The sequence below is a fragment of the Ursus americanus genome, chromosome 4, assembly GCF_024610735.1.
Source record: "Ursus americanus isolate L20-20 chromosome 4, mUrsAme1.1.p, whole genome shotgun sequence".
NCBI classification, from domain to species: domain Eukaryota; kingdom Metazoa; phylum Chordata; class Mammalia; order Carnivora; family Ursidae; genus Ursus; species Ursus americanus.
In genome coordinates this window covers 53,230,363-53,244,012 of record NC_142130.1, presented here as the reverse complement: position 1 = coordinate 53,244,012, position 13,650 = coordinate 53,230,363, and the positions used below count along the sequence as shown (strand labels likewise).

General features: G+C 34.4%; 1 protein-coding gene across 4 annotated transcripts in view; it reads right to left on the bottom strand.

The window, feature by feature from the left end:
- The window catches only part of SENP7 (SUMO specific peptidase 7), a 143,820-nt gene that overhangs the window by 35,082 nt on the left and 95,088 nt on the right, over nt 1–13,650 (bottom strand). For all 4 annotated transcript variants that reach the window (XM_045785313.2, XM_045785316.2, XM_045785317.2 and 1 more), the window contains 5 exons: nt 8,843–8,961; nt 4,934–5,118; nt 3,520–3,859; nt 2,042–2,199; nt 869–1,015 (listed from right to left, as the gene is read on the bottom strand). In XM_045785313.2, coding sequence (XP_045641269.2) covers nt 869–1,015; nt 2,042–2,199; nt 3,520–3,859; nt 4,934–5,118; nt 8,843–8,961 — 949 coding nt within the window. The remainder of the gene's footprint in view (nt 1–868; nt 1,016–2,041; nt 2,200–3,519; nt 3,860–4,933; nt 5,119–8,842; nt 8,962–13,650) is intronic.

Sequence of the window (13,650 nt, the reverse complement as noted above, 5' to 3'; positions counted from 1 at the left end):
TCTATTTAGGTGTCGGTCTCTTCCATTAGACTACAAGCTCCATGAAAGGAGAGAGTATGTCTTACTATTTTATTTTTCCCTGCCCTATCCCTAACACAGTGACATAGTAATAAAACTTTTGGGAGAATACCGGAGTTATAATCTGACATAGTCAATGAAATTCAACTAATATTTGAAGTGCCTATTTAGGATTGAGCCATTTATGAAAGGTGTAAAAGCGAATAAAAGCATGGCTCTTCACCACAAGATGTTTAAAGGTTAATGGAGAGGTTTAGGCAAAAATATAAACAATTATAAATCCATAGAATAGATCTTACAACAGACGTACAAACAAAGTGCTATAAGTACACAGTAAAAGGAGAAGTTACTTCTGGTTAGAAAGGAGAAATCAGGAAAGGCTTCCTGGAAGAGGCTATATTTCAGATAAGCCTTAAAAAATGGTATAAATTTTAACAGGCAAAAATAGTAAGAAAATATAGAGAACTGAAGAATTCAGTTTACAATTTAAACCAGCAAAATTAAGATTTCTTCTTTTTGCTTTCAACTATACCCTGAATAAAAATTGACTTTACCACCAAGTAAGTTTAAGAACCCAATGAATATCAGTACTATATATGATCTTTTTTCATACATGATCTTCATTAGAATAGTCAGATCAAAGATATAATTTTAGGATAGTCCCTTATGATTTTAGGATATCCCCCCAAGTAAAGACATGTCTCAAAGTAGGTATAATAACATATTCAAAGTGTCCCATATAAAATTAATTTCAATTCTATTTTCATTTGTACCAAAAAAAAAGACAATCTGTAAATGCCTTGTCCATAATCCAAAATTGAAAAAACAAAAACAAATTAAATATACTTACTGTAACACAACCTTTAGAAGCTCCTTTTATTTTACCAATATAAACAGAAGTAAATATAAAATCCAGTTGTAGATCCATCTCATTACTAGGTATAATACAGGAAATGTTTTCCATGACAGGATTATATGGACATAATTCAGATGAAGCCTAACAAGGAATAAATTATAAAATGCATATAACCCTAAGTATTACACAAATGCTGACAATGATTTTCAAAGTCAAATAGAGCACCAATGCAATAAAACACCAATGAAACAATAACCAGACCACCAGACTTTTTTATAGAACTGACCCAATTCTTCATCACACCTTAGAGAATAACAGCCTCTGACATTACTAAAAAATAAACCAATAAAAGTTTTACTGTAGTTCTACACTGGTGGTCACTGATAATCATCTCTTTAAAATAGGATAATAAGAGGCTGATAATAAGAATACTGACAATAAATGATTTGAACATCACTTCAGAGCTATACTTTTTCAAGTACTATGTCAAAACACAACTGGCTGACATTAAACCAATGAGACACTTCCATCTGTAATTTTCTGTAAGAAGGAAAAGACAAAGGACTTACCAAACTGCAAGGTTTGTGACACTACTCTAAATGCTTTCATATGTTACTTCATTTAATACTCAAAATAATCTTGTGAGGTAGGTATTATCATCCTCATTTAACCTATGAGTTAACTCAGGCTTGAAGAAGTGGCCTACCCAAATTACAGAGCCGGGATTTGAACCCAGGTCTGTAATCTCCAGAAACCACGTTCTTTCCTCTATTTCATGCTGCCTTAATTGCACGTGAGGAAAAGGAATACTTCCAAGTAGCCACACTACTGGAAGACCAGACAGATAAATATTGGAAACTGTTTAATTCTAGGAAATGTTTTGATAAAGTAGTTAAATGTCCAATGAGAATCATCTTTTAAAAAAAGAAAAAATATTCAAGTCATAGAATATTTAGACTGAAAAAAATATAAATGACCAAAAAAAATTAATTCTTTCTCTTCAATAAAGACAATTATATATTTCCTTCAAACTAATATGAAAATTATCTCAAAACTCAAACCAGAAAAATTTGTAATTTTTATTATAATATTCTGGTTAATGAAAGTAAGTCATTAGTCAATACTCCATATTTCACTGTTAATTATGAGAAAGCAAAAATAAATTACCTGTACAGATTCACATGTAATCAATGGTAGTTCTGACAATGCTGATTCAGAAGTACTCTCATTTTCATTAGTGATGACATGGTCTTGCTTAGGTTGTAATTTAAGAATTTCTGAACTTTTATGTTCAACGGGTCCTTCTTCATCACTGGAAACAACAACTAAAAGGGAAAAATTATTTTTTAAATGTGTCACAATAATCCCACATCAAAAAGAAAGCTTTCTAATTCATGCAATATACCTTTAATAATCCCATTAAAATTTAATCATCTAACTTTGTCCAACTGAGAAGCTGGACTATCATTCATTATCTGATTTATACTAGTTACATAACAATATTTCCATATCCGTGCTATTATTTAACAGTTACCTGCAACCTTACCTTCTGGAGGATGAAGACATTTAAAAATGTATAAAGCCATGAGGAGAACTTAGGAACAAGTTCTAGCTAGAATAATAAAAATGTATTTTGCCATCACTCTAAATTGTACTTAAAAAAGTTAAGTTTAAGGGGCGCCTGGGTGGCACAGCGGTTAAGCGTCTGCCTTCGGCTCAGGGCGTGATCCCGGCGATCTGGGATCGAGCCCCACATCAGGCTCCTCTGCTATGAGCCTGCTTCTTCCTCTCCCACTCCCCCTGCTTGTGTTCCCTCTCTCGCTGGCTGTCTCTATCTCTGTCGAATAAATAAATAAAATCTTATAAAAAAAAAAAAGTTAAGTTTAAGATTAAAATTTTAAAAAGAAATTGTATTTTAATGCCTGTTACAGTAGTTGCCTCTAGGAGGAAGCAGTGGATGCCTGAGAAGATGTGGAGACTATTCACTATGTATCCTTTAAGACCTTTTTCTGTACCATATGAGTGTATCAAATACTTGAACATTAATTAAATCAAAATTAATGACAATAATTATATAGCACCTAAACTCTGCACTTCAGCTTCATCAACCAAAATGTCAATAATAATGGTCCTTCCAGAATCCTTTTAAAACTACTGAGATGAGGGACTCCTGGGTGGCTCAGTTGGTTCAGCACCCGACTGTTGATTTCAGCTCAGGTCATGATCTCTTGGGTCATGGTATCGAGCCCCTCAGAGGTCTCCATGCTCAGTGGGGAGTCTGCTTGAGGATTCTCTCCCTCTGCCCCTCCCCCAACATGCATGCACACACGTGTGCGAACATGCTCTAAAATAAATAAATACATCTTTAAAAAAAAACTGAGATATATTATAGTTCACAATTCTAAAAAAACTAAAAACTAAAAACAAAAAAACCCCACTTCTAAGTAATCTACTGTTTAACTAAATCACTATTACAAAATTTATGAACAAAGTCCCAAAAACCCCGAATTTTCTTTTTCTAAAGCTAACATATTCCACAGTGATGTCATAAACAGCTATTGCCTCAGCAAAATTTGAGAGGAGAAATAGAACAACTAAGTAAAGCAGAGAAAATTAAAAAACATTATTATCCTACTGTTACTTACTTGGTTCAACTGATATCAAAGATTGGTTCCCCTCACTGTGTTCACTTAAAACAGGCTTTTCTATTGTATTCAACTCATTCTCATCCTTCTCAAGCAGGGTAGAATTCCCCACAGTATCAGTGGAAATACAGCTCTCAAAAGTTTCAGTGGTTGAACAGTCAGAGGTACTTCTGGGAGCAGAACTCAAAGCCAACTCCTGACTATTAAGTGAGGACAGTTTGGCAATATCGCTTTCTACAGGTTCAGGTGTAATTTCTTCAAGCACTTCTGAGTCTTGATGATAGTTTTCACTTGAGTTTTTAAACTCAGCAGATGCTGTTGAGTCCTTTTCTTGTTTTTTCTGAACATAAATGCATACAGAAAATTAGCATTAGTCAGATCTGGCTAAAGAATATTTTTAAAGTTTAAATTTCTAAAGAAGAATATAAAAGTAAAAATATTATATCATTTCTATAACTACAGGAATAGAAAACTACACAATTATACAATATTACTCTTGCTAGGTTCTCCCAAGTAAAAAGATAGAGAGAATTTGGTCTGTCCAATCAGACACCCAAACATTTTTTAAAAGGCTGCAACATGGAAATTCCCATATTTACAAGTGGTTCAAGTTGTCTCCCACAACCTAAGTCAACTTTAGAATAAGAAGAAGTTTTTTTTACAGTTTTATTTTGTAAAAGGAATGAAGCCAAATGACATCATGTGACTTTATTAACAAAAGCAAAAAATTAAAAACTCTTAAGAGGATAACAATTTGAAAAACTATCAAATCAATCACTGCCTTCACATCTCTACTACCATTTAAATCAAAACCATTTTTATAACTCAAAGCTACTGAAAAGTCCTAAAAGGCCTTGTGAATTAAAGGAGTAAAAAAATTCTCTTCTTTTACTTTTATTAACTGTACACTAAGTTTTGAAAACAGGTGTGTGTGCATGAAGTATGGTGATTCTTCACTTTCAACAAACTCTCTAAACCCAAGGTAGAGAGTCTTAAAGAAGTTGGTAAGTAAATTACTACTCATAAAAGAAATCTGGTAATAATTTTACACAGAATATGAAAAAGCAATTGACTGGACAGTATGAACTGAGTAGTAATAATATCTGGTTAAAATAAGGGAAAATAAAAGAGAACAAGTCCAAGAGATATATACCAAAGTAAAGAGTGCTATCAGAGAAGGAGCACTTTTAACTTCTTTATTTGTTCATAGCATTTGAAATTTGCTCCAATAGCTATATTACTAAAAAACGTTTAAGTTATTTTTAAAAAATCAAACAGAGAATCAAAAAAATAGGCAAAGAAAAAAAATCTAATGATAAAAGCAGACGGTTATAAGATCATTATTTGGCCACAGTCAATTCATTTTTATCATAGAATAAATTATTTCATATAATATCTAAACACCTCTACTTACTATCTGTTCTGCTGACTCATACAGAGCAGAAGTAGAATTATGAGAATCAGGTAAATTACTTCTAAGCCTTTTCTTTCTCTTCCTGGGAGTTAGAGCGGGTTCCATTTTTGAATCAGAAAATGTATCATCCTTATTTCTGCTCCCTTCTTCAAGATGATCACAACCTCTACTTCCACTACTGAGGTCTTAAAAAACAAGAGAAACATAAATATGGCCCAAAAGTACAGAAAGAATCCCTTTTAAAAGAGCTCAAATAAACATCATCAAAATTGCTGTGCAACTTCCAAAACTAATCTAAAAAAAAGTTTACTGTTACATTCTCATACTGACAAGGATGAATATAAAGAAATACCCTATTTTAAGTTGTATACACAAAGTAAATGTTCATTATACAATAAATACAAAGTGAGGAAAACACATAAAAAGGGAGTATTTTTTAGTAACCAAAGCAAAGCAATCAAACTATGTTTTTCCTTTTCCTATAACTACATTTGACTGTAATACAAAAAGAAGGGAGAGTGTTAATAAAATTGGAAAATTCACGTTTAAAACGTCTTGATAATTCATTGTGATTTTAGAAATTAGCTGTCTTTTTAAAATTTAAGTGTTATATACATGTATGTATTTTTTAAGTGAAAACAGACAATAATTATGACTATTAATCACTGTTCTTTTAAAAGGAGCCAACAGACACCTGGGTGGCTCAGTTGGTTAAAGGTCTGCCTTCGGCTCAGGTCATGTCCTGGGATCGAGTCCCGCATCGAGCTCCTTGCTCAGTAGGGAGCCTGCTTCTCCCTCTGCCTGCTCCTCCCCCTGCTTGTTCTCTCACTCTCTCTGACAAATAAATAAATAAAATCTAAATAAATAAATAAAGCCAAAATATTTTTCCTCAGCAGCAGACTATAATATGTGATCATTCATAAAGCTATCAATTTGAATCAGTTTGTTTCTTCTTTTTAAAAATCAAGATCTCATTTTAAGTATTCAATAAATCTACTCCCCTACAGATAAGGAAATGTTCCCTTTTATAAATCAACAAAGCATTATTTGAATCCCATGTCAATTACTACTAAAAATGCTTAGTATTTCAGTTATCAAATATATGTACTATACAAAAATAACTTCCAAAAGGTTCTACCTAACTGAAGGTTATCCTGAATTATACTGCTTTCTGAATCTACATAAGTAGCAACTCAAAGTTTATGTTGACAAAGTCCCAAAGCAGCTTCCTTGAATTCATAACTTACAATTCATGTAACACTTACTGGCCTGACCTCTCCATTCATTCAAAGTTCTTCAATACTACCCACCTTCTCTTCAAACTATTCTTGCCCTTATTCTTGGTTCATAGATACCTAACAACTAACATTCATAATACCTCTTTGTCATTCCTTAAAAGACATGCACTGGGACAGGACTGAGGGCAAAATTCCAAGATGGTCAACAGTCTTCCAATTTCCAAAGAAAATACTCTTTACTCCCTCCCCCAGAAAAATAAAATCTCCCCCTCAATTATCAACATAGTATTTTGAAAAGCACAATAGCTTTTATTTTTTGGTAACTTTGTAAAATGGAAAGGTAGTCAAATACAATTTCTACGTATAAATGCTGTATCAAATTACAATTTCTAAACATAAATACTACAGCAAAAAGACTGAGGAAAGGAAAGGGGCTTGAGAAAAACCCTATTATACAGTTTTCCCCTCAGTTTATTTACTATTCACACATCAGCCAAGACTACCTCATGGAAAACAAGAATAAATTTATTAGATAGAGCTTGCCATTATAAAAATAGGATTCTACTACATAATATACACAATTTAACTCACAAATTTTACAAGTATATAAAATTAAAGAAGTGACAAATTCTTATAAACAAAAGAATATTAAATATTTCCAATACAGGGGTGACTGGGTGGCTCAGTCAGTAGAGCAAACGACTCTTGATCTCAGGGTTGTAAGTTTGAGCCCCATGTTCGGTACAGAATTACTTAAAAATAAAATCTTTAAAATATATATACAAGACAAACTTAATGTACTACAAAAGACTGGTACACCTGGAGTTGAATTCAGAATTCCCATTAATTTATGGGCTTATGTTAAAAAACTGGTATTGGGGGGGGCGCCTGGGTGGCTCAGTCGTTTAGCGTTTGCCTTTGGCTCAGAGCGTGATCCCGGAGTTCTGGGATCGAGCCCCATGTCAGGCTCCTCCGCTGGGAGCCTGTTTCTTCCTCTCCCACTCCCCCTGCTTGTGTTCCCTCTCTCGCTGGCTGTCTCTCTGTCAAATAAATAAATAAAATCTTAAAAAAAAAAAAAACTGGTATTGGGAAGTGCCTGGGTGGCTCAGTCAGTTAAGTGTCCAACTCTTGATTCTGGCTCAGGGTCTCAAGACTGAGTCCCACATCAGGCTCCATACTGGGCATACAGCCTTTTTAAGATTCTCTCTCTCCCTCTCCCCCTACTTGCTTTCTCTCTCTCTCAAAAAAAATTTTTTTTTAATAAAATATAAATTTTAAAAAAGACCCTCCCTCTCCCCTTTTCTCCTCCTCCCTCCTTCCCTTCTTAAAAAACAAAACAAAACAAAAGACAGAACAAAAACTGGTATTGGACACGATTATCCATAAGATGGAAACATGGTGAGTTTCAATTAAGTTTCAACAGCTACTTTTCTTCAAAATATTTTATCTCTGAAGAGAATCTTCAGGGATACTAAGGAACTATAAAATGTTTCTCTTATCATACATTTTTTTCCCTGCTAAGTCTAAAATTCCAATGCAACTTTGAAGTAATACTGAAGGGTACAAATCAGAAGCTTTTTATTCAACTATTTCCACTCTACCCGGGAAATCAGTAGAATGTGAGGGTTTAACAGTAGTGTCTAGATAGTATGTGAATGGAGACCAATTGTACAAATACTTTTTATTTGGTAATTAATGAGATTTATTTCTGGGAAAAGTACAATTCATAAGAAAATAAATTGTCTTTCATTATGTGTAGCTAGTGTTTAGTGACCAATTGAAAGATTATGTCTACAGTTACACTGCTTTTTCTAGATTGCCCTGGTAAGAGTTGAAGCTGGCTATTAGTCTAGTTTCTTTTTAAGTTTTCTCTCCTATGAAAAGGGCTACTAAAAATTGTAAATAGCTGTGTTTCAAATAAAGTACAAAGAATTTTTGCACAGTGTCATTAAAGAACCATCTTTTCTAGTGAATAATTTATAAAATCATTCAGAAAACAAAGTATATCAACGAGTTTCGAGCAATCAGTAATCCAAGAGATCCCTGAAGATGTTAGTTCCACATCTGACTAATGTAGTAAATTGTTTTGGTGCAAACTTTTGTAAATTATTTTAAAATCTTAAAAGAAAGACAAAAAGGAGAAAAGAAGTCAATTCATTAACCCTACATGCAAGGAGGCCTAAAAAGAATTTCCAGAAGTCTGGGATGTATTTACCTTTAAATTTGCTAATAGTGGCTTGTACTGGCATCCTCCTAGAGTTGAGAGAAATTCTAATGAATAAAGAATGTATGTCATAGGAGGATAGACAGTGGGAAGCTAAGAATAATAATCGAGTTAGCAGCAATATCAATTACCAGACATATCCATGGAAACAAAACTTACAAATAGCTAAACTAACATTCTAACTCCATAGCTGTATACCCAGCCCCAACAACAACAAAAATAAATAATATTCAAATTTAATTTATAGACTTAGTAAATAAATCTAGAAATGTATACCATAGTGTAAATAACAAATTTAGCAATTTTCTTTGTATTGCTAAATAACCTCCCTTTACCTTCACAGATCCTTTAAATGTAAGATTAAATAAAGTTAACCATAACTTAAAAATTATTAGAAATGCAAAAGATAAAAATTCAAAGGACAACAAATTTCTAAGGTACACAAACCTTTAGGTTGAGCATCAGACATTACAAGAGAAATGCCATCATCGTCTCTTTCCTTTTCTTTAGTGTGTGAAGACTGCTTTGCATAATTATTATCTACTGTCTTACTTGGTTGGGAACCCCTGCAAAAAAAAAAATAATATTATATTCAACTCTTTTATATTCAAATGAATTAAAAACCCAGCTGACTTATACTCAAGATAAAAATCCAATTTTACAGGTTACAAATACAGTCCCATTTAGCAGTGTATATGATCTGAACAGAAAAGAATATTGAACTAAGATTTGAGAAATAAGTTCTCAACCCTATTCTACCATTAAATTCTCCCTATTTCCTTGGGGGGAAAAAAAAAGATTGGGCACCATAGGACTGGGCGCATGCAAAATGAGCAAAAGAATGATACAGGTATTAAATACATCAAAGAGGTTTAAAAAGTAAAAATTCCATGAACAGTAGTACATGATACGCACATCTATATAAAATCAAAAAATAATAACTCAAAGGTAATTGTTAATATGTTTCAAGCATGGTTCACATATCAAAAATTAAGTACAAAATAGAGTTTGGAGTGTGGTAACAAACTTTAACTACAGAAGGAATAATTTATATTATAAAGTACTCATTAAATATATAAAATACAAGGTTGTATGAAAAACAAGTTTTGACATGATGAGCACAATATTATTATAAATGAAAACTTAATACAATATCAGTAGGGGACTTCAGCACCCCACTTTGAGCAATAGATAAATCATCCAGATCAACAACAACAACAACAAATCAACAAACACTGGACTAAAACCATACATTAGACTAACTGGATCAAACATGCATTTATAGAACATGCCATCCAATAGTATCAAAATACACAATTCTTCTCAAGTGCATATGGAACACTCATAATCATATGATAATCATAAGTCATATGATAGACCACAAAAAAACGAGTCTTAGCAAATTTAATAAGATTGAAATCATACCAAGTATCTTTTACCACAATAATATTAAACTAAAAATCTATAACAGGGGAAAGCTAGAATATTTACAAATATATTGAGATTAAACAATATGCTCCTGAACAAGCTGTCAAAGAAGAAATCAAAAAGATCAAAAAACACCTTGCAGTAAATAAAAATTTAAATACAACATATCAAAGCTTACTGAATACTGCAAAAAACATTTCTAAGAAGGAAATTTACAGTGATAAATACCTACATTAAGAAACAAAAACCTGAATAAACCACCTCACTTTACACCTCATGGAACTAGAGAAAGAACTAAGCCCAAAGTTAGCAGAAAGAAGGAAATAACAAAGATCAGAGCAGAAATAACAAAAACAAGAAAAATGATAGAAAAGATCAAGATAGGGACACTTGGGTGGCTCAGCTGGTTAAATGTCCACTCTTGGTTTTGGCTCAGGTCATGATCTCATGAGTGGTAGGATCAAGCCCCACACTGGGCTCTATGCTCAGTGGGGAATCTGCTTGAGATTCTCTCCCTCTGCCCCTCGCCCCCCATTTGCACACACACACTTTCTCAAAAAAATAAATCTTTCAAAATATATACTAAAAAAAAAGATCAACACAAGACCTAGTTTTTTGAAAAGATAAACAAAACTGCCACACTTCCTGATTTCAAACTACATTACAAAGCTATCGTAATTAAAATAGTATGGTACAGCATAAAAAGAGACTCACAGGTCAAAGGAATAGAATCAAGAGCCAGAAATAAATCCACACATATATGGGCAATTAACTGATGGCAAAGGAGACAAGACTATACAATAGGGAAAGGAGAATATCTTCAATTAATAGTGTTGGAAAAACTAGATAGTCACACACACAAAAGAATGAAACTGGACCTCTATCTTACACCATACATAAAAATCAATTCAAAATTAATTAAAAACTGAAAACGTAAGACCTGAAGCCATATAACTCCCAGAAGAAAACAGGGCGGTGAGCTCATTAACATCAGTTTTGGCAATGATTTTTTGTAATTAATACCAAAACAAAGGTCACAAAAGCACAAGGAGCAAGTGAGACTACAGCAAACTGAGTACAGAACAGGCAAAGCTAGGTGGAGAGAGGCAGGCAGGGGACTACTAACAAGGCTCACAGAAATCCCAGATGTGGAGAAATGTTATAGACGAGATATTAACCAGGGAGAAGGGAACACCTTCTTTGTTCTACATAGGACATTCTCATGATATTTACCAATCCACCATGTTGGTTCTAAATATAGACAGGATATTCTCATGATACTTACAAATCCACCATGTATTGACAAGAAATTTACCAAGTTCCCTGGTCAATTTTCTATAAAAGACTGACCATAACAGCCCTCAGTGGCAACCCATTTGGACCCTTCTCCCTGAAGAGAGCTTTTTTCTTTCCTTTCTATTCTCGCCTTCACTTAATAAACCTTCACTTCACTTCACCCTTTTGTGTCCACGAGATTCATTCTTCAACTTTGTGAGACAAGAACCCTGCAACAAAACTGAAAAGCTTCTGCACGGCAAATGAACCCATCACCAAGATGAAAAGGCAATACATGGAATGGCAGAAAATATTTACAAACCATATATCTAATAAGGGGTTAATATCCAAAATATATAAAGAACATACAATTCAACAGAAAACTTTTTTTTTATAATGATTTTTTATTATATTATGTTAGTCACCATACAGTACATCCCCGGTTTCCGATGTAAGGCTCAATGATTCATTAGTTGTGTATAACACCCAGTGCACCATGCAATACGTGCCCTCCTTACTACCCATCACCGGCCTATCCCATTCCCCCACCCACCTCCCCTCTGTAGCCCCTAGTTTGTTTCTCATAGTCCATAGTCTCTCATGTTTCATTCCCCCTTCTGATTACCCCCCCTTTCTTTATCCCTTTCTTCCCCTACCGATCATTCTAGTTCTTATGTTCCATAGATGAGAGAAATCATATGATAGTTGTCTTTCTCTGCTTGACTTATTTCACTTAGCATTATCTCCTCCAGTGCCGTCCATGTTGTAGCAAATGTTGAGAACTCGTTCTTTCTGATAGCTGAGTAATATTCCATTGTATATATGGACCACAACTTCTTAATCCAGTCATCTGTTGAAGGGCATCTCGGCTCCTTCCACGATTTAGCTATTGTGGACATTGCTGCTATGAACATTGGTGTGCATATGGCTCTTCTCTTTACTACGTCTGTATCTTTGGGGTAAACACCCAGTAGTGCAATGGCTGGATCATAGGGTAGCTCAATTTTTAACTTTTTAAGGGACCTCCACACTGTTTTCCAGAGTGGCTGTACCAACTTGCATTCCCACCAACAATGTAGGAGGGATCCCCTTTCTCCACATCCTCTCCAACAATTGTTGTTTCTTGCCTTGTCTATTTTTGCCATTCTAACTGGCGTAAGGTGGTATCTCAGTGTGGTTTTGATTTGAATTTCCTTGATGGCTAATGATTTTGAACATTTTTTCATGTGTCTGTTGGCCATTTGTATGTCTTCATTGGAAAAGTGTCTGTTCATATCTTCTGCCCATTTTTTGATTTGTTTATTTGTTTCTCATGTATTGAGTCTGAGAAGTTCTTTGTAGATCTTGGATACCAGTCCTTTATCTGTAGTGTCATTTGCAAATATATTCTCCCATTCCGTGGCCTGCCTCTTAGTTTTTCTGACTGTTTCCTTGGCTGTGCAGAAACTTTTAATCTTGATGAAGTCCCATAAATTCATTTTATCTTTTGTTTCTCTTGCCTTTGGGGATGTATCATGAAAAAGGTTGCTTTGGCCGATGTCGTAGAGGTTGTTGCCTATGTTCTCCTCTAGAATTTTGATGGATTCCTGTCTCACATCGAGGACTTTCATCCATTTGGAGTTTATTTTTGTGTATGGTGTGAGAGAGTGGTCAAGTTTCATTCTTTTGCATGTAACTGTCCAATTTTCCCAGCACCATTTATTGAAGAGACTGTCTTTTTCCCACCGGATGTTTTTTCCTGCTTTATCAAAGATTAGTTGCCCAAAGAGCTGAGGGTCCATTTCTGGGCTCTCTATTCTGTTCCATTGGTCTATGTGTCTGTTTTTGTGCCAGTACCATGCTGTCTTTGTGATCACAGCTTTGTAGTACAGCTCGAAATCCGGCATTGTGATGCCCCCAGCTTTGTTTTTCCTTTTCAACAGTTCCTTGGCAATTCGGGGCCTTTTCTGGTTCCATACAAATTTAAGGACTATTTGTTCCAGTTCTTTGAAAAATGTCCTCGGTATTTTGATCGGGATAGCATTGAAAGTGTAGATTGCTCTGGGTAGCATGGACATTTTAACTATGTTAATTCTTCCAATCCGTGAGCATGGAATATCTTTCCATCTTTTTATGTCTTCCTCAATGTCTTTCAAGAGTGATTTATAGTTTCTAGAATATAGGTCCTTTACGTCTCTGGTTAAGTTAATTCCAAGGTAACGTATGGTTTTTGGTGCTATTGTAAATGGGATGGATTCCCTAATTTCTCTTTCTTCGGTCTCGTTATTCGTGTACAGAAATGCAACTGATTTCTGAGCATTGATTTTGTATCCCGCCACGTTACTGAATTGCTCTATAACTTCTAATAGTTTGGGAGTGGCTTCTTTTGGGTTTTCCATATAGAGTATCATGTCATCTGCGAAGAGAGACATTTTGACTTCTTCTTTGCCGATTTGAATACCTTTGATCCCTTTTTGTCGTCTGATTGCTGTTGCAAGGACTTCTAGTACTATGTTGAATAATAGTGGCAAGAGTGGGCATCCTTGTCGTGTTCCTGATCTTAAGGGAAAGGC